General features: G+C 42.1%; 1 protein-coding gene across 1 annotated transcript in view; it reads right to left on the bottom strand.

The window, feature by feature from the left end:
• Nucleotides 1–4,968: 4,968 nt before the first annotated feature.
• GALNT9 (polypeptide N-acetylgalactosaminyltransferase 9) overlaps nt 4,969–22,135 on the bottom strand; it is a 214,411-nt gene continuing 197,244 nt past the window's right edge. Inside the window, exons 10-11 of the mRNA XM_050924109.1 lie at nt 7,210–7,377; nt 4,969–5,609 (exon numbers count right to left, since the gene is read on the bottom strand). Coding sequence (XP_050780066.1) covers nt 5,463–5,609; nt 7,210–7,377 — 315 coding nt within the window. The 3' untranslated portion in view covers nt 4,969–5,462. The remainder of the gene's footprint in view (nt 5,610–7,209; nt 7,378–22,135) is intronic.

The following is a 22,135-nucleotide window of genomic DNA, read 5'->3' as shown; positions in this document are numbered from 1 at the left end:
GTCTTGATTTATTAGAACAAGCCAAGAGCACTCTGTCTAAAATGTTGCATTAACACTTCTGTAACTAAGTTTTTAAACGCTGTCAAACCATACATGAAATCAGCAATCAAGTGCTAGACGGGGCGTTGTGTTAACCCACCAACAATCAGGTGGTAGAACCTCAGCCAAAGCTGCATGTGGACATAAAAGTTCAAGTGGTTTATAAGGCCAAACCGTTATTTTAACAATCACCAGTTTTAAACGTCAGCTAAGATTCAAGAGGCGGCGAATACATTTCCCATTTTAGAATATTCCTGGGTGATATAAACATAAGTGAACTTTACACTGTGTTCACTGAGAATTCTTAGTCCTATATGTACAATGTTTACTCCTTGAGTTTCTTTCAATTCATGAGCCATGCAGACCCCATTTCCAGATGGACATGAAGATGTTTCAAGAACATTTCATGGTTGTTTTCTGCTTAACACACAAGGGGCTATAAATGCATGATTCATGCACTCCGTTAGATCATGGTGCCATTGAAAATAATTTCCAGTAATTATGGCTCTTACCTTATTCCCACGGATGTCAATGGGAAACATGTTATTAACATCAAAGATGCAGGATAAGGACTTACAACAAGGCGATAAGTATATTCATGAAGAAGCAATAGAATAGTTAGCACCTGTACAATTCAGGACTAATGCCAGAGAGGGCATAATATGGAGACCAATGTAATGGTCTGAGGTTCTAAAAACAGGAGAAGACAACCCTCCTCCCCATCCCTCCATCCCAGGAGCCATCCAGAATACTAATTAATTCCTGTATTTTGAATGATCCTGTCCTCTCCATACCCAGACTCCAGGAGAGGAGTTACTATATAGCATTCAGCAGTAAGGAAGGAAGCAATAAGTAGCAGTTAGCCAAAATGGCATGAGCCACATGGCCTCCTTCATTGCTAGGAACTTGATCAAGGGAATTCTGACCATTGCTCTTCCTCTCAAGAGCCCCTAAACAAAGTGCAGGTACTTGTATCTTTTAACTCTGTATATTATATCCAATATTCCTGATACAATCCTACTTCTGTTGAAATCCATAATCCATACAACCCTATTCAATGGGAGCAGAAGTAGGCAGGCTGCTTAGTATGGCTGTAAATAAGACATTTCAAATGAATGCCATATATTGAAGGAATTACAAACTGTGTAATTAAACTAAGGACTTGATGGGAGGTCAGTGTTATATCACTGAATCATATTAGTCGAGGCTCTAGTATTTAAAATTTCAACTGTCATGTGTCAGAAGGATTATGCCCTTGCTATATAGCGAGTGGAGATTCCATCTATGAGAACAATATGCAGCGAAGCATCTTTATAAATGAATGGGCCAATGGGAAAAGGACAACTATACTAAACAACAGGCAGTGGCAGACAATGATTGTCTGATTTTCAGAGGTGCTGAGCTCCAGAGTATCCACTGAAGTTCAGGATGCTGCCAGGGCTCAGCACTTCTACAAATCAGGCCCTGAATATCTTTTCATATCCCCTGCCTGTGGCTGTGCACACAACAGGATGCTGCATGCATGTAGCAGCATGAAGAGCCTCCTGCTGCACCACTGAAGGTGGGTGACAGCAGTGAAGCTGGAGCTGGCCCTTAGATTTTAAGCTCTTTGAGGAAGGGATGATCCTGGTAAAGACATATAGACACAGCTGTTGATACAAAAATGGATAATAATTTGGTTATGATCCTTAATAATCTTGTAGTTCTTGGTTGATTTCGACACCTGGGTTTGCCATGGAACATACGAACCGTACTGTGAGTCACACATCAGCACAGGGATATAGCATCCCAGGGCCTGATCCTGAAAGATTCCATTGACTAATGGCACTGAGAGTGGTTTATCTCTAGGCATGATGGGGCCTCTGCTAAGCAAGCTTGCGTTACGATGGCCTTTGGGGCCCAGTGCAAAGTCCATCTGGCATCTTTTCAGTCAGGGGTTTCCTGTAGCTGATACCCATCGCTGAAAGGAGCAGAGGGCCTTTGCTTCCTGTTGAGGGGGGCTCAACACCCATCCTCATGGCGTGAAGAACATTTTTGGGTGATGGATAGTGGTGACTGTTGGTGTGGATTAGTCCTTTAGTGCTGCTAGTGGACAGATTAGGGAAGCGTGTGTGTCTGTTTTGCTTCTGAATTTGATAGACCATCCAGATAATATGGTGACAGGTGCCAAGCAAGTCTCTAAATAAACCCATCAATAGATAAAACAACTATTGCCATTTAGAAACAATGCTCTAGATGTTTGAAAGTAATGATGCTGGCACCAAATGGCTTAATTGACTGAGCAGGTGATAGTTGGGACCTGTAGTGTAGCAGAGATCATGGGACAGATTTTCCTTGACTCTAAATCACTCAGCAACAGAAGTTGTGTTAGGGCTTTACAACATGAGACCCTGCACCACACACCTAAGCTGCTAGCTAGAAGAGAATCAGCCCTGATTCTCCAGCCACATACCCATCAGGTTGCAGTACAGACTGAGTCCCTAAATGGCTTTTTTTCTGGTCCATGCTTGGAAACTTCTCCATCCCCTGGCTTCATGGATCATCTACGGAGGCCACCAAGAGCTATGAAACCTGGGGGTGGAAGGTGTGTATGTATCAGGAAGGCAGATGTTAGAGTTCAAATGTCCTGGGTCCACAGATGCGCAGAGACCTGTTCATATGTAGAGAGGCAGCTGGTTGAGCCCCCTGTGTGTTGCTTTCCACAGAAACCTGGAAAATCTGGATCAGGTTCATAGTGTCTCTGAGTGGGGCTTTGGAACCAGACCATGCAATCGTTCAGGAAGTGGATCTCAAGGACAATCCTTTCTGTTCACTAACATGTGTAGGTCTCTATAGTAATGAGGAGATCTCCTTGCTCCTGTGAAACTCTTTGCTGGGAACTGCAGATCTGCCTTGGCTTCTCAGCCTCAGGGTCACCAAGCTGGAATGGAACATTCCCTTTTCAATGTCAGGTTAAGAATCCTGCATTCCCTTAAGTATCTCTAGGAGATGCGTGTTCTTTCCTTTTATCTTCTTTATGCGTGTTCTTTCCTTTCCTTTCCTATCCTGTAAGGGCTCAGGCGGGCTTGCTGTCCCACCCGAAACCCATAATTATGTGAGGATTCATGATCCCTCACAAGAGAAAAGAGTAGAAATAGTAAGTGCAATATGTAGGTAGGTGACAGTTAAGGTCAAGGTTACACTTGAATAGTTACATGGGAGTCTTTTCCTCATCGTCAAACCACCCTCCCACAAACCATTACTGGGCATTTGTGAACTGGAAAGGCTGCTTGTTACAATGGTGGTGAGTGGGAATCAGTGTGCCTCTGTTACCCAGTAACTTACCTGGCGAACGATAATTTTCCTTTCCTTTGTCTTGTTTGTCCAGGTCAAATATTTCAAGGCATAAACTGCAGTCAGGGTAAATGACACAGAACAAGGCCTCCACACAACTTCTCCCTCCTTACGCTGTATCAGGGGAGAAGATGAACTTTCATTCTTACAGGGCATAAGAATAGAGGCCATTTTTCAAACTTATGTAGAAATCCTATGCCAATCCCTGCACACACTACTTAAGACCTACTGTACAATATAGGGCTAGAGGGTTTAAGTGGTGAGCTTCTGTGGATCTCCAGTACTGAATCTCACCCGTATTCTATGTATAATATTAAACTGTATATATTAATTAATACATAATCCCATCCAAGTGACCCAGGAGTAAAGATCAGTGCTTTGTCAACAGAACCTCCAAGAGGAATATCTTTATATTACATAGTCACATATTCAGCTTAAGAAATAAAATAAGGACAAATCATATTGATGAGCTCTCCAAATTCCAGCAAAGAGTTGACAGGAGCCGATGATATGTACATGTTTACTTCTAATGTTTTATTTAGTATAATGCCCTGGATAGAAATTAACTTTCTTTGCTTCTATTTCATGTTGCTCCGCTTGCCTTGAAATGGGAACTGCAAGGTCTTTGATAAACAGATCATCTAATTCACTCTACCATGGTGTCTGTAATTACCTATGACTCCTTAGTGAATTCTAACAGATATTCCCTTACCCTCTTACCACTTTACACTGTGACTGACTCTTGTGCTGCAGAAAGCTATGCACCATGGGCCTGACCCAAAGCTCACTGAAGCCAATAGGAGTCTTTCCATTGACTTCAATGACCGCTGGATCATATCCCATCCTTGTTCTAGCCCTTTGCACACGGACCCTGATGGGTCATGCAGTGAAGTGCAAGCCTACAAAGATGCCGTCACTGCTAAGGATTATATAGGTCAACAAGAGTAAAATGTATCAATGGCACATTAATAGAAATGTTACTTTTTATGTTTTCTGGTTCTTTCTTGTTCTAATCTTGGGCAACTTTAGGATTTATCCTTGTCTCTTTTCTCAAGTGATAAAGGGACGTGGTTATGGCAAGAAATGTGCCCTTGTGATCACTGACATTCTGCAGGCCTATGGGATGTGTAGCAGGGGGTGCAAGATCTTTAAAAATAAGAGCCTAACGTCAAGCTCCGAAGTACGGATTAGTCACCTAAATAAGTCACCTAATTTTCTCAAGCGATGAGTATCCAGCAGCTCCCCCTGGTTTCAATGCAGAGCCTCGTAGGTGTAGTGTTATGCCTTACTTTGTAACTGCAGTCAGAAGGTAGGCACTAGATGGATGTTCTACACATCCAAACTATAGTACATACATTGTCCCTAAAGAGTTAAATAAGGAAGTGCTGTATTGTGTTTCTTTTCTACTGGCAAGACCTAGAGGTGACAATAAAATGAAGCGTGTTGATGTTTTAACTATTCAGAATTTACATGAGGACCCCTAGGATGCTGCTTTTGAGCAGGATGAGGGTGCAAAACCACTTGTAAACATGTGCAGAACTGGTTCTTCCTATAAATACAGACGCTCAAGCAACCACCCTTGAAATTTACAATATATCATATTTTGCAGTGTTATTTATTCACAGTTTTTAGCTGTTTAGTACAATGAACCAGACATGCTGAAAAGATGGGATTTCCAAGTCCACTTGTATAGGAAGTACAGTAGAAAAGGCACATGATTATTCATCATAGGAGTTGTGCACCAGTCAATAACTTAAAGCTAAAAAGCTATCCATCAGAGGATTCTTTTTAATGAGGCAGTAGAGGAAACTCCCCTTTGAACTCATCACAGACACAGCTGTCTTTTAATTCCTCTGGGAGAGCTGGAATGAGCCCACTTCTCTGTTCTGTTTGACCATCCCAAGATTTCCAGGGCATCCATTGATCTGAGGGAGAGTCAGGCAGGATGCTTATTTGCCTGTTTGTTAACCTGTGTCTAATAGTCCATGGCCCTGGGTAATCAACTCCTTTTCATAGTAGTCTGCTTTAACACAAATGCCTTGAAGGTATCGCACACCGAGCAATGGACGATGGCTTCTCAGCCCCAGTAGTCAATGTCGACCATGTTTTATCCAGTTTCTAATCATCCATTTTTGCCCCGAGCACCTTTGTACCACAAGTCTGAGCCCAAAATTGGCATCTTTTGACATTTCCACTTCTAGACACCGTCCAGTGTTTCTGCTGATGATTGGACCATTCTGAATTGAAGAAAGAAAAACATTAGCACTGAGGATTTGTCCCACACTACCCAATGGCCGATTTTTGCGTTACAGTCTTTCCATTATTCAGGTATTTGAGTGAGGAATGAGCCTGCATTTGCGGTTGGTTGCTGACAGAGTTGTGCTAGAACAGAGATTTCTAAAGCAGAACAACTTAATTGTGCTAAGCCTCCTTGGGATGAACCTCTGCTAAGAAAGGTGGGATGGGACTGTCTAAATATGCAGCATAATCACTTTCTACTGGCAAAAGTTTAGAGTCCAGTAAGTGGATTCATACAAGGCAAATCCTGCTCTGTCTGAAGTCTCCGGGAATAGGTTTGGGTCCACACACAGACCTGGGGTGATGACATAGGTGCACACGGCAGCTGTAACCAGTTGGAGACAGTGCAGGAGTCACAAAGGTCTATCCCTTGCTGTTTCAAAAGCCTCTCTGACAGCTGGCCACATGTTCCATTTGTAGATCAGTTCAGAGAAGCTGAAGACGTCCTTAACTGAGCTCTGATGCCTTCACAGGGACATTGTAACTTTGAGAATCTTACGCAAAATGATTTTTTTCTCCCTGTCAATCCGTCAGCACAAACCAAAGACGTCACAAAAACTGGGGAGGCACTGGAGTAACAGTCAGGATCCTTGGATTCTATTCCCAACTCTGCAGCAAACTGGCTGCATGACCTTGGGCAAACTGCTTCCCCTTTGCCTCTTTTCGCCCTCCTGCTTTGAGTCTGTCATGTCTATTTAAGACTGTAAGCTGTCTGTGGCAGGGCCTGTCTCTGGTCTCTGTATTTGTACAGTGCCCAGCACAAGGGGGAGCTCTGCTGATGGCATGACATAGCCCAGGGGATGCTGGCTTTCATGGCTGAAGTTCTCTTACAGTAAGGACTCTACGCTCTGCCAGTATGCGTTTGAAATGGTAACACTCTATGCCATTGTTTTTCTATTAAAACTGAGAATTTTAAAACCAGCCTTTGACTCCAAGGGCACATCTATGTTGCAGCCAGGCGTGCAATTTGTGGCTCAGTTAGACATACCAACACTAGCTGGACACTAGCTAGTTCGCCAAAACAGAAACGGGGTAATGTAGGTTTGAGCATGGGCTGAACAATCCTGCCTGACCCACCTGTGCATGTACTTGTATTTTAATGAGATAGCTGGAGTATAGGAAGCGTGGGTCCTTCTACGCAAGCTGCCATTCCCACCCCGGCTGCAATGGAAATGTATCCTCAGTGGAGGGGTAAGTGGAAGGGTTAAGTCTCATTTGTAGCTTGAGAGAAGTGTGTGTGTGTGTGTGTGTGTGTGTGTGTGTGTGTGTGTGTGTGTGTGTGTGTGTGTGTGTGTGTGTGTGTGTGTGTGTGTGTGTGTGTGTGTGTGTGTGTGAGAAAAGAGTTGATCCAACCTCCATATCTTTCCACCTGGTCGGGTGTCTTGTGTTGTGAGCTCTGAACTCTCTCCCTTTTCCTGCAAATAATGTGCTTTGCTTTTGATCAGCAGCAAACAACTGCATGGATTCCCTATTTCCTAGAGTAGGAGCTCCTGTCTAATTCACAAGACCATGAACATCTTTGAAAGCTCTCTTCCATACCTGTGTAAAATCCCAGAGTCTTTGTGCTGGTCTCAAGACATCTTCACATTTCTTCAGAGTAGGGGTCCTGCCTTTCCCATCATCAATGAGACATTTGGAGTCAGGCAGAAAGGCCGTGGAGCCCAGAGGCCCTAACTGCAGGAGCCCTTCAGAACTATAGCGGACAAGCTGGAGAGAAGAAGGAAGAGAAAGACAACATACAGCTTAAGCCATATCAACACCGCTAGAGACTTCCAGTACCAAAGGCTGGAGAATAATGCTCACCCACCACATTTTCGACTGTGGTTGCTTGTTTTGGGTGCCCTACTTTGGACAACTAGGGCCTGAGTTAAGGTGTGCCAACTTCACAGGGAGCTGAGACTGGACTAACTTACACCAGGGGATGGTTAAAATATAGGGAGCACCCATATGGCTTAAGGCCATTCTGGCCCCACCATCCATTTCTACCCCAAGCACAGGAATGGAGCAACTGAGAACAGGGCCCAGTAGCTCCTTTGTGTTGTCCCTTGTGGCTGGAGTGCTCTATTCCAGCACATACTTTTTATGCAGCGAGAGAGAGTAAAACATATATTACTACCATGGCATCGCTCATAAGACATATAGTTCTTCCTCCTTCTCCCCTCCTCCCCCCACAAAAAAAACAATGTTGCAAAAGGGCAATCAAGAAAATGAAGTAATCAATATGTAAATCATAACCACTCTCGAATCCACTCAGTGGGAATTGATTTAACAAGGACACAATGGCAATTTGCCATGCAGTTTGTTCTTAAGAGCTCTGTCAGAGCCTATTGATAGCAACCCTCTAATTAGTTTTTGTAAATAAACATTATGGAAAAAAATCCATCAGCACAACTTGTACATCAGGTATCCAAAAATAAGAGAGGAGGAAAACAGTCAAGTCACGAAGGAAATAGCAGATCTGCTAACATATGCTTCAGGTCTGGCAACAATGACCTTCAGAATTTACCCTTTCTTCAATGTGTGTGTGTGTGTGTGTGTGTGTGTGTGTGTGTGTGTGTGTGTGTGTGTGTGTGTGTGACTATTTCACTTGTCTGAAGCCATTGTCTATAAAAGGGCCCAGTCCAGGACAAATAATGTGCAGCAGGAGATGTGAAAAATGGATCTTCTTGAGCTGTCTGTATGTGGAAGCAAGGATTCATTTTATTACATTAGGGCCTGGTTGGGGGAAAATATTAAAAAATCAAGAGGAGGGCCATTGCTGCTCATGACTACGGGTTGCTTGTACATCATGCAGTACCAACATATCCATGATGATGGTAGATTCTCATTGCATTTCATAAACTGAATATGATAATAATTAATAGTACTTTCCACATAGTTATAAAACAGACTTTCATAAGAAGACTCCAAAGCACTTTTAAAACATCTTAAATTTCATAACAACCTTCCCCCCTGCCCACTCAGGTGGAGAAATGTTTTTTTACAACCAGACAAATTGAGCCATAGAGAGGTTAAGTGATTTGCCTTACTTGAAATGGGGAAGTATTTTTAGTCTCTTTTTATAGACTGGTCAGGTAACATGTTCACGATCACGAGTCACAGAGGTCAGGAACACGTTCAAGATTATACAGCAAGTCGAAGGTGAACCAGGAATGGGAGCCAGGAGTCCTAACTCCCAGTCCCTCTTTCCTAACCACTATCAAATGCTCTTTCTTCTCTATAAACTGTTTTGAATTTTTTAGTTAACTAGTAAAGGCATATTCTGCCCATCTCAGTTATATCAATGTAATTCTGAGATAACTTTGTTGTGTCAAATTCTGATCAATCGCTTGTTTAAATCTGGGGTAACTCCACTGTTGTCTCGATATACAAGTAAATGAGATCAAATTTTGGTCCCTGGGCTCTCGATTTAACCAGGAGCAGAATTCAGCTCTAAAGATATTGCTAACTGGTGGCTCACATTTAGTATGAGACAGAGAGCTGCAGAGCAAAATCTTTAGCCATTGGAGAAATGCAATTATCACCCAGAAATTCACTGCCTGTCTGGTCTTATTGCTGTTATGAGACTGAAAATACTTAAAAAGGAATGGAAGGAAGGTCGTGAACCCTTGGCATTTACTGGATATTACTGACCAGGGCAAGTGATGATATCATTAAGGGCCAATCAAAAAGCTCTAATTAAAACCTAGCTTTCTAAAGATATTTCCTCATTCTTATTAGCCTCAACAAGCACATACTGTGAATAATCATATCTTCCCAGTGGCAAAAGAGCTTTGTCTGTTCACTTTTAGACCAGAGGTCCTTTGACAGAGCATGTGTTCAGTGTTACCACCTGCCACTTTTGTTCAGTGCAGTCACGTGGAGCAAGGAGTTAGGCTGGAGACTGCATCAGAGAAAGCAGTAGAATAGCCCCATGAGGATTTCTCTTGTGGATGAGTAAATGACATCAGTCAGTGCACTGTCTGTACATGGCAAATCAAGGTATGTAAGACATCTTTTCTTGCCTTTTTGGGGAAGTGTTTAAAGCAGGCAAACATCTGAACGGTCTGTCAGCTCGCACAAGTGAACTTCTTTTCCTTTCGTACAAGGGTAAAATCTGTTGGGTTTTTCAACATTCTACATATTTCACACTTCCAACTCACTGGGAAGGATGAGCAGAGAGTGAGAACGAGATGCAGTTGTGGCTGTGAACTGCAGACACGGCAATATGGTTGGCAATATTGTAGTTTTTATGTATCTGCCCCTTCCCCGCACAACTCTAAATCAAAATATGCACTAAAAATCGGTTAATTTGCCCTAGCTAGACAACTAACTCCAGTGCTGATAATCAGCTACATCATCTACAGTCCAGGGTCAATTTCCCCTGTGGGTCACAGCACTCTGTGGTTTAAATGACAAGAATTTGCCACTGTAAGTCCTAAAATAAACAGCTTTTCTGTGATAAGATATTTCATTTCCTCTGGAATCCCTACAGCCTAGAATTGTGTGTGCTGAACATCACAGGAACCAGCATGTTCTGATATTATATTTATAGGGCAGACCCATCAAATACAGATAATCTGCTAAGTAATGGTATTTCTGCTTAGCTTTCATATAGAAAGTATATATATGTATATAGCGTGAAAGATACAGTCAGTCTACAGAAGCACCTGCTACCGTGATGGAGTGAAGGCTACAGCCAGAGAACAGATCAATGCTCTCCGTTATTTGTGCCATTGTTGTAAAGGGAATGTCAAGGGTTTAGTCATCAAGGATTCATATTTTCATTTGAGTCACATTGGCCGTGAAGACTTCAGTCCACCATGCAAGACCTTAACACAATAATAAGAAGCACAGTTCTCAGCATCCACTCCTGTAAGGTTTAGAGTTAAAAACTGATGCCCACAATCAGATGGTTGATACAATGTAATAGCCCTCCAATTACTCCAAACTTGCATATAGCTAACAGATCCTAAAACACTCCAAGAACTAGTCATCAGTGCTAAAGAACTTTCATATTAAAGTAAGCGGTTTAATACTGTAGATTGGAAAAAAGGGGCAAAGACAATGCTTCAACTCCCCTGTGGCCTTCCTTAACAAAATAAATAAGATCTGGAGCTTTGATGCCAAATTGTTGGAGTGTTATTGGATTTTGTCAGCTATTGTAAGTCAGACAGAGAAATCTTTCTGCAGAATCTGAATGGATGCAATAGGAAATGTTAGTTCTTTCTCTGACTAACATTAAACTTTCTATCAAGGACAGAGAGGATGGAGCAGGGAGTTTAGAGAGCTAACTTCAACTCTGGTGATCATTCACTGAGTTCACTTTAACTACACCAAGGATGAAATTAGTCCACACTGTCCTACCTGACTGTGTGGGACTCAATTGCTTCTTCTTCATTTGTATTTTGGTGGCACTTTCAGGCCCCAACAGAGATCAGGTCTGATTGTGCTAGGTACTGTACATACATATATTGAAGAGACAGTCCCTGCTATCAAGAGATTATAATCTAAACGAACAAGCTAGAGTAAAGGTGGGGGAAAGGAAGTACTATTATCCCCATTGTATACTGGGGATCTTAGAGGTTACTCAGGGAATGAGACCACATACTGAACACAAACCTTGTGAATTCCAGAGCCTGACCTCATACTAATATTTTATAATATGTTTCTTTTTTTTTTAATCCCCTAATACACATTCATAAGGCTGTGTTAATTTATTTAGAGAAAAGCTGAAGGCTGAGCTGAAGTAGCGAGATACATACTGCACCTGTTGAATTATAAGTTCTATTGAGAGGGTTCCTCCTTTGTGGGATATTCTTCCACTTTGACCCCTGCTGCCCAACCAGAAGAGCATCTGAAATGGCATTTAACCCTTTCATTTCTCTTTATAAAAACAAGTGTAACAATGTCTTGATGAAGATTATATCTCTGCTCATTTTACACGTTTATCTTCCGTAGTCCAGAATGAAAACAAAAATATGTTTTTGAGCCGGCATGAGGCTGAACCTTAGCTAAGCTTTTCCTTTTTATCTGAGAAGGGGTAAGTGATCCATAAGTGAAACTGAAGCCAAGTGTTCTATTAAATACCTCAAGATAAAATCCTCTGACTATCTGTTGTACATGTGACACTAGAGGATTTTTTCTTTCCACCATTCAGGAACCAGAGTGGAATGAGACCACCATCAGAGGTTATTTATCAAAGCAACCATCTCCAGTTTAAAAATAGCAAGCAGTGCTATCTCTGGAAGGTGTCACCCTTTTTACTTTCTGATAAGTAAAAGCTAGCTTTTAATTCAAGGTTGGAAGCTTAGAGTGTCTGCCCCACCTAATTTTCACTCCACACAGACAAAGTGTGAAGATCTCCACATGCTCAGCTAACTGCTGTGGGAATTACCACACTGACGGACTTCAGCAGTTTTTGAAATTAAACTTTTTTTTTTAAACTTCCAATGCTGTTTTGTCTTCCTGGGCTAATTTTAAAGCAGGCTACCTCATCTGTAAACCTGTACTGTAAACAAGAGAGAAAGTCACCTTGGAGTCGGAAACTTCCAGCCCACCCGTGAGCATAAAGAAATGACAAATAAATATATAGATTTGTACAGAACCAAACCAACATGCAGGTGCCAAGAAGACAAGCAATCACACTTTCATCCATCCATGGTTCTGAACAACTGACCACACCATCCAGTATGCAACTCCAGGACACCAGAGCACTGTCAAATAAATTGTTAAATATCTGTCCTCAAGCAACAGTTTAAGCGAGGCCTTTCATCTACTCCTTTCCCCTCTATTTCTGTAGCTACAGTGCTGCAGGTATCCAAATGCTGAGCTCTCCTCTTTCTGCTTGATCTATATGCCCAGAGAGTTCTCATTTCCCCATCGGCAGCGACTCATCTCTGTACCAGTGGGGGAGTGTGTATGCATGGCAGGGGGAGGAAAGGGAATTGCTGTAGGTTGTTCATCAACACTTTTATGTCCCTGGCTGCCATTTTTCCTCTTATTAAATCCCCTTCCTCTTTCACACACTGTATAAAATCTGGGCCACCTCACAGCATTCGAGATAGACACTGAATTCCTTTGAGACTGTGCCACCACTCGCAGATAGGGGATGCAGGATTGTATATAAACTCTGCACTCTGCAGCACTCCCAGCCCAAGTTAGGCAGGAATAGGAGAGCCTGGAAATGATTCTCCTATGAGACAGATATCTTCCACTGACTGCCTCATCTTCTCGTTCAGAAGCGATTCTATAATAACGGTTCATTAGACAGCAATGCAAATCGATGAGCATTAGAAATGGGGGTGCAAGATGGCAAACTTGCAGACCATTCTTAGCAGTTCAAGATTTCTGTCATGCTTATTTCTTCCCTAAAAACTCTTAAACCCTATGCCACATTTTGCATGTTCTTCAGTCATCTCTTGTCCAGCAATAACTCACTCTAGTTTAACTACAGTTGTGTCTTTAAATAGATTTGGTTAAACCAGTGCAAAACCCTGTGTCCATATGCTTCACTTGGTTTAAACCTGGCTTTTACTGATTTAGCTTGCGTCAATTCCTTGACAAGTTAAGCTAGCGGTAAGCCAGCGGTAACTGCTGTCAAACGTGTCCGCACAGGAGTTAAATCTATTTTAGTTAAACTGGTGCAACTTATGCATGAAGATAAGACCTTAGCTAGTGAAAAAATACACACACCAAGAGAAGTTTTGTAAACAGTGAGGATTAAAGAGTTAAAGGTGGAATGGTTGGGGTGTCTTTGGCTAGCTGTATGGTGAAGGCTATGGTTCTAGCATATGCAACACAGAAAGAATCAAAAGGCCAGGCAGTGGAATCACAGCTGCTGATTCCGCATGTGCTTAATTTTAAGCAAGCAGTTCCTCACTGGCTTCAGTGGGACTTCTCACATACTTACAGTTAAGCACATGCCCAAGTACCTGGTGGAATCAGGGCCACGAAATCTAACCGATCATGGGATGAGTATTGAGGTGCCTTCATGGCACTGAGAGGCACAAAGCAGAGGTGATAATCCAGCTGGTGAAAGCAAGTGCCAGGTCTAGACGGGCTATAGTCTCACATGCAGTAGGAGCACGAAAAGAACCCAACCCAATACAATACAGACATCTTATGTCTACTACATGAGACTTAAAATGAAAGAAACTCAAAGCTAAACATGACAGGCAACTATATTTATCCATGCTGATTATGGAGGGGTTTTAAAAATGATTTAACCTAGCAAAATGCTAGCTGTCAACAACTTCCATACTATCTACTTGAATATCCTTGACTAGGGTTTGCGCAGCTGCGGTCCTCACACTGAATTTATTTTGTAAATTGTGGTGAGCTGATACAACTTTTCCAGCTGTGTAATCATTAATTAACTTGGCTACATGTGAGTGACTCCAATCCATGCTTATCTGCAAAATGCTCAACTTAGATAACACTGCACTTCTCCATACAGCTTGGCGTTTCGTACAGAATGTAACTAAACTGGAAAAAAAAAAAAAGGCAATGGATAATAGTATTGGATGATCCGGTAGATTAACTCCTCCACTTTTCTGATTTACTTCCCCTAAATATAATTCTCAGGCACTGGAGAAAGGTACTTTTAAAGAGCAGTGCCATGGTGCTACCAGAAGAGGTGTGCAAACAGAAGAGGGAGGTAGTGTGGTCTGGTAGAGAAGGTGTTGGACTGGGAGTAAGGAGAACTGGGATTGGTTCCGGGCTCTGCTAGCATGAAGGACAAGTCATTTCACTTTTCTGTGCATCTGTTTCCCCTCCTGTCCTTTGTCTTTTCTATTCAGATTGCAAGCTTTTTGGAGCAGTGACTGTCTCTTCCTATTGTTTGTATAGTCCTGACCCCCCCCCCAATCCCCACTGCTACTGTAATATTAACAACAGAGTTTCAACATTTCTCTCAAAATATAACTGCAGTAGGTATTGAGTATCTGAATGCCACAGGTTTTAGACAGAAAACACCCCCAGCCTGATGTACTGAACAGAACCATCAGTAGCAAATTTTGCACAGGGCTATGAAACAATTCTTGTCCTGCCTCCAGCCCTAAGGGATTTAAGGGAGGGGTTAGTGTTACAGTCCAATGTTAACTGAATCCTTTTATAAAAGTGTGAATGAGGGGTAGGGTAGGGGAGTCTTTAGGTCTCCCTCAGTCTCCAGTTGCATACGAAGCAGAGCTCTTGCTAAGGACTGGGCAGTGAAAGGGCTCGTAGGGACACTTCCTGAGCCTGCAGATTTGGGGAGCTGCCAGGCTCCTGGCTGGTGAAGGGAGTTTGTGTGCATTCTGGCATATTGACACCTATTAACTAATCAATAAACAAAATACTCCTATGACACAGGTAAGTAAATATGATCCCCATTTTACACATCGAATACAGAGAAGCAGTGGTTTGATTAAGTAAGAGTTGGTGTCAGAACTAAGATTAACCTCATGTGCTTAGTCTATGAGATGACAATACTTCTCCCACTATGGAGCTGCTCCTCCTTGTGCCCAGGGTCACAACAGCTGTTCAGCAGATAAGCCAGCCCAGCTGCCAGCAGCTATCTGGGAGGGCACCCTCAGCAGCATTCCAGGCAGTACCGTCCATCAACCAGCTATGTGGAAACCAAATATCAATGCCATTTTGGTTCAAAAATATTCAGATCCATGCACCTCTTTCTCCCCGATGCTAATAAATGCCTGGTCTCTGCTTCCTCAGAGCCCTTCCAAACAAACTTCTTGCTCACCTTCCCTCGCTATTGGGCTCCAGGGCTTTCCAGGACTTAACTGATCTTTGCCATGTTGGCTGTCTCTGCAAGATCAAGAATTCTGGGGCTCCCATGCTCATACCCGAGAGAAGCATAGTTTATTACCTTCTGTCATAAACAGATAGCTAAGGGTTAATGTTCTTTTACCTGTAAAGGGGTAATAACAGTAACCTGAAACACCTGACCAGAGGACCAGTCAGGAAACAAGACTTTTTCAAATCTGAGTGGAGGGAAGTTTGGGTGTGAGTTCGTTGTTCTTTGTCTTGTGTCTGTGCCCTCTCGGCTCTGAGAGTGATTTTTCTATCTCCTGGCTTTCTACTCTTCTGTTTCCAAGTTGTAAGTACAAGTTTATATTGTTTTCTTTTGTATTTACATGTGTGTAGTTGCTGGAATGTTTTAAATTATATTCTTTTTGGATAAGGCTGTTTATTCATTTTTCTTTTAAGCAATTGACCCTGTATATTGTCATCTTATTACAGAGACTATTTTTAATGTCTTTTTCTTTCTTTTTTTATATAAAGCTTTCTTTTTAAGACCTGTTGGAGTTTTTCTTTAGTGGGGACTCCAGGGAATTGAGTCTGCAGCTCACCAGGGAATTGGTGGGAGGAAGAAGTCAAGGGGAAAATCTCTTTGTGTTAGATTTACTAAGCCTGACTTTGCATACCCTCTGGGTGAGGGGGAGAGATTAGATCTCTCGGTACTTGTGTTTCCAGGACTGGAAGCAGGGAATCTCCTAGGGTTGTCCAGGGAGGGGAGCCTGGGAGGAAGTACCAAGGAAACAAGGGGAGGGGGTTATTTCCCTTTGTTGTAAGACTCAAGGCATCTGAGTCTGGGGGTCCCCCAGGGAAGGTTTTGGGGAGACCACAGTGAGCTAGGCACTGTATAATTCCTGGCTGGTGGCAGCTTTACCAGGTCCAAGCTGGTAACTAAGCTTGGAGGTTTTCATGCTAACACCCATATTTTGGACGCTAAGGTCCAGATCTGGGAAAAAATGTTATGACACCTTCTTTTGAGACATCAGTTCTCGTAGGAAAGAATGAGTCTGGTCCATCATACACTGAGCACTATAGCTGCATGATGGGGGCGCTAATTCAATGGGAAGAATTCTCAACCCTCAGAAGAGAATCCGTATCATTTACTGGGCAGTGCCATGTGATCCTGAAAGGCAAGGGAGACTTGTTACGTCCACATGAAATGAACTAAGAGCCTGCTGGAAAGGCATGGGAGAACCTGGTCTCTGCTAGACTTAACTGAAGCTTAAGACCTTCGCAGTTTGACAGCCAGTCAGTAGACACTGGGGAAATGACTACTCTGCTTTTCATGGCTGTTGTTCAACCTTAGCAACTTTCTACACCACAACTGATGCATCCCATCCCCGTTTCTTTCGAGAGTGAAGTGTATTGTATCAAATGAGAGAGTCAGGGTGACCCACTTCGAGGCTGAACTTGCAAAATAAATTACTGTCAGAACCATTTACCTCACTATCTCCATCACTACTGGCAGTAGGCAGCATATTAGAGATTGAAAAGAGACCTTCTACGAGGACTTTAAACTGAGACCTTCTGGGTAAAATAAAATTGTGCTAGAGACTGAACTCTTTGTATGAGCCATGGCAGCCTCTCACTGAAACGGACTCTTCCTGGAAATCTCATTTGCATCTAATTAAGAAACTCTATTTTGTTATTGTCATGGTATAATCCCCACTCTGAACCTTAGCGTCCAAAAGATGGGGTACCAGCATGAATTCCTCTAAACTCAATCCCAGTTTAGAACCTGTAGCGCTGCCACCAACCAGGAATTGCAGTGCCTGGTACACTCTGGTCCCCTCAAAACCTTGCCCGGGGACCCCAAAGACCCAGACCCTCTGGATCTCAACATAAGGAAAGTAAACCCTTTCCCCCGCCGTTGCCTCTCCCAGGCTTCCCCTCCCTGGGTTATCCTGGAAGATCACTGTGATTCAAACTCCTTGAATCTTAAAACAGAGAGGAAAATGCACCTTTTCCTCCTCCTCCTCTCTTCCTCTCCCAGATTCTCCCTGAGAGAGACAGTAATCCTAACACAGAGAGAAATTAGCCTCTTTCTCCCCCTTCCCTCCTTTCTCCCCACCAATTCCATGGTGAATCCAGACCCCGTCCCCTGGGGTCTCACCAGAATAAAAAAACAATCAGGTTCTTAAACAAGAAAAGTTTTTAATTAAAGAAAGAAAAAACAGTAAAAATTATCTTTGTAAATTTAAGATGGAATATGTTACAGGGTCTTTCAGCTATAGACATTGGGAACACCCTCCCAGCCTAAGTATACAAGTACAAAGTAAAATCTTTTCAGCAAAATACCAATTTGAACTCCTTCCAGCCAAATGCACATTTGCAAATAAAGAAAACAAACATAAGCCTAACTCGCTTTATCTATGTAGTACTCACTATTCTGAATCTATAAGAACCTGTATCAGGGAGATTGGAGAGAAACCTGGTTGCACGTCTGGTCCCTCTGAGCCCCTAGAGTGAACAACAACCAAAACTAACAGCACACACAAAAACTTCCCTCCCTCAAGATCTGAAAGTATCCTGTCCTCTGATTGGTCCTCTGGTCAGGTGACAGCCAGGCTTACTGAACTTGTTAACCCTTTACAGTCAAAGAGATATAAAGTACTTCTGTGCTATTAACTTTTCTTATCTGTTTATGACAGTTATCTTAACCAAAGGCTACTCCATCTAAATTTACTCTGAAAGTGTCAGTCAAGTGTCCTATAATGAGACCACCAAGGGTGGATGCTTTGGCAGTGTGAATTGAGCATCTATCCATTTTGCTGTAACAAGGAACGACCTGTCACTGGCTTGCAATAACCACAATAGGCAATATTTATATTTTGAAAATCTTGTTATGCTTCCATGGTAATGTACAAGCTAAGATTCCAAGCCAATAATATGTATGGCTGAACTTCAGTTAATTGTTTAGTTGGTGTTAAGGTCAGACTTTATTTATGCACAAATGACCGTTCATTAATGGAGGTCTGATTTAGATGGTGCTTCAACAAAAACTAAAATGACATCACAGAAAAAACCAAAGTCCTGGATTTAAATAATATCTATGTTCACTAAAAAAAGTAAAGTAACAGCAATACAAGTATGGGATGAAGAGATTATAGGTCTACATATTTGTGAATGTATCCCCTATACATTGGAAAAGCATGTGCCTAATATCTCACTCTCTTTGTTTGGATAATATTGTACTAGGATCAGTGCTGTTCAACATATTAATAAATGATCTGGAAAGAGAGGTAAACATTGAGGTGGCAATGTTTGCAGACAATACAAAATTACTCAAGATAAGTCCAAAACTGACTGCAAAGATTTATAAAGGGATCTCACAAAACTGGGTGTAATGCATGTTGGAAAACATAATCCCAACTACACATACAAAATGATAGGGTCTAAATTAGCTGTTATTACTCAAGAAAGAGATCTTGGAGTCACTGTGGATAGTTCTCCAAAGACATCTCCAAAGATAATGTGCAGTGACAGTCAAAAAAGCTAACAATGTTAGGAACCATTAGGAAAGGGATAGATAATAAGACAGAATATATCATAATGCCACTATATAAAACCATAGTACGCTCACACCTTGAATACCGCATGCAATGATGGTCGCCCCATCTCAAAAAAGATATATCAGAATTAGAAAAAGTACAGAGAAGGGCAACAAAAATGATTAGAGATATAGAACAGCTTCCATATGAGGACAGAGTAAAAAGACTGGAACTGTTCATATTGTAAAACAGATGACTAAAAGGGGATATGATAGAGGTCTACAAAATCATGAATGCTGTGGAGAAAGTGAATAGGGAAGTGTTATTTACTCCTTCACTTAACACAAGACCAGGGGTCACTCAATGAAATTAATAGGCAACAGTTTAAAACAACCTAAGGAAGTAATCCTACATACAACGCACAGTCAACCTGTGGAATTTGTTGCCAGGGGATGCTGTGAAGGCCAAAAGTATATCTGGGTTCAAAAAAGAATTAGATAAATTCATGGAGGATTGGTTCATCAATGGCTATTAGCTAAGATGATCAGGATGCAACCCCATGCTCTGGGTATCCCTAAGCCTCTAACTGCCAGAAACTGGGACTGGGTAACAGGGGATGTATCAATCGATAATTGTTCTGTTCTGTTCATTCCCTATGAAGTATCTGTCACCAATCACTGTCAGAAGACTGGATACTAGGCTAGATGGACCATTGGTCTGACCCAGACCAGCCGTTCTTATGTTAAAATGTTTATGTATTATTGTGAGATTGTACAGACCTTCCTTAGCAGGAACACACAATTAATACAATCTCTGGAATGTATGAGGCAGTTCAAAGATACTTCTGGAACAATGTGAGTGAAGTGGATTTCCTTATGAAATATCTTGAGGTGAGGGAAATGCAAATTCTCCCTCTCCAAACTAACTTCTGGAAGATATGCCTTGGGGAGATATGCTTATACTAGTTCAAAATGGATTCTCCAAAGAGTAACAGACAAAGAAAAGACTTTTGGATAAAAAGCCTGAGTTTAGGCTGACTTGGGGCCTTCTTTCTGACCCAGCAAATGGACATGTCCCCTGGTCCATGGAGGACCCCAAACCTTCAGAGAGAATTAGAAGGAGTTAGCTTACTGAGGCCTCCTAAGATTATGTGTTTTTTTGAGCTGAAGCTCTGATGCACTTGTGACCTCAAGGAAGGCCCTAGGGAAAGGTGTTGAAAGATTGCTGTTGCCAGAACCCATGAGAGAGTGGGGATGAACTCTGGTAAGCTTATTAGCATGCGTGTAGCTTCGTTCATTGTTTTTAATGTTTTTTCCGTGTTGTGCTTTTCCCCGTAGGAATAAAGTAGGCTTGCCTAGAAAACTCTGTGGTAACTTATATCTGTAGCAATCACTCAGTTTCTAGTCTCTAAGGAGAAAGGAAGCAGGTCTGTTTAGGCAGACTCTCTTTGCTGGGAAATATACAGTGAAGGCAAGAAACTGTGCAGCCTTGGAAATACCCTGGTCAGAAAAGAGAGATATGAGTCTCCATCCAAGAGAGGCAACAGCTGGGCAGCTAGAAGCCTGGGAACAGGTGCCCTCGCTGAACCACTGAGGGGATCTAGAGGTGCAGTGGCCCTGAACTGTGATGTTACAGGAATAGTGTAAAGTACAGCATAGTATAAAGTCTAGGCTAGACTAATTAAAAAAAAAACATTTTATAGGACTCTCTGGTCTCCTCACTCCCTAGATAGTTATGCTATGGATCTTTGCAATTCCAACATGATCCGTTTTTGATGATACACCAAACGCCCAATGACCATTGAGATTTATGTCTCTGGCAAACTTATACCACCCAAACCAGCTAGGGTTGCCACTGGATCTGGGAGAAGAATGGGGGAAAATGTTTTGAACATATTTTCGTCAAAGAAGGTCACGGCATTACAAACATTTGTGAATTATTCACCTAGCTTCTAATGAAAAGACATAACCTAAAATTATTCCATTCAAAAATATGATCTAGTGGTAAAGTCACTTACCTGAGATTCAGGATATCCGGGTTCAATTCCCAGCTCCGCCAGACTCACTGTGCGACCTCTGAAAAGTCATTTAATCTCTCTGTGCCTCAGTTCCCCATGGGGATACTACTACTTCCCTTGTCTACCTTGGCTATTTGCATTGTAAACTATCCTGGGCATGGATATAGCTCACTATATGTTTTTACAGCTAGCACAATGAAGTTCTGACTGGGGCCTCTAGGCATTATTGTAATGCAAATAATTAACAAACCACCAGTGCCACAATTAACTGACTAAACGATTTAACTGGCTTGGATAGTTACCTGCACGATCCTTTGGACATATTCACAACAATGAGCGATATCGATTTGGCATAGGCTGATATTGTACAGGAATGGAGGGGAAAAGCGCCAGGTTGCGATCCTGCTAGAATACTGGAGTATCACAGATGACCTGACAGGTGATCAGGGGTATAGCTGAATTATACCCACCCAAGTGGGAAGCATGCCCGAAAAGCTTTGGAACTCATCCTGCAATGTTAATGCAGGCAAAATTCCCAGGGCTGTATTATTTAATCAGGCTCCAGCTTTCATAGGAGAAGGAATGACAATTTTGTAAAGAGAAAAATAGTTTTCAGCCATGAAAAGAGCTTTCTAACTAAAGCTTGTTTCTTTGTGAAACTTGTTGACATAGGAATAGCTGAAATGTTTTGACTGCTCATAAAAATGGCAAAACCATACATTCCATTCGCTTTACTTTATGTATGAAACGTGTCACACAGTGTGATTGCCACCTTCTCCAGGGGCAAAAACTGATTTTAACAATGAACTGGGATTTTTATGTGTAGGTGTGACATTTATTTACTACTCATTGCTAATCAAACCAAGGACCCAATCCTGCAAGCAGGTGCATGCTTAATTTAATCACTCGGGGCCTGCTTCAAAGTCCACTGAAGTCAACTAAAAGTTTCCCATTGACTTCAGCGGGCTTCGGATCAGGCCCCTGAGCGATCTTATTCAATGGGACTAATCATGCACATAAAGTTAAACACATGCATAAGCACTTGCAAGATTCATATCCCAATGAAACTTTTTTTTACATACAAGCTCCCTCTGCTACACACAAAGCGGCACCCGTTTAACTAAAGGTAGGTTTTAAAAGTGATTTAGTTGAGCTGGTGCAAAGAGCTGGGTGGAAAATTTTA

Source organism: Gopherus flavomarginatus, chromosome 15, assembly GCF_025201925.1.
Source record: "Gopherus flavomarginatus isolate rGopFla2 chromosome 15, rGopFla2.mat.asm, whole genome shotgun sequence".
Lineage (NCBI taxonomy): Eukaryota > Metazoa > Chordata > Testudines > Testudinidae > Gopherus > Gopherus flavomarginatus.
Note: the sequence above shows the minus strand (reverse complement) of the source record. Positions and strands in the feature narration are given on the sequence as shown.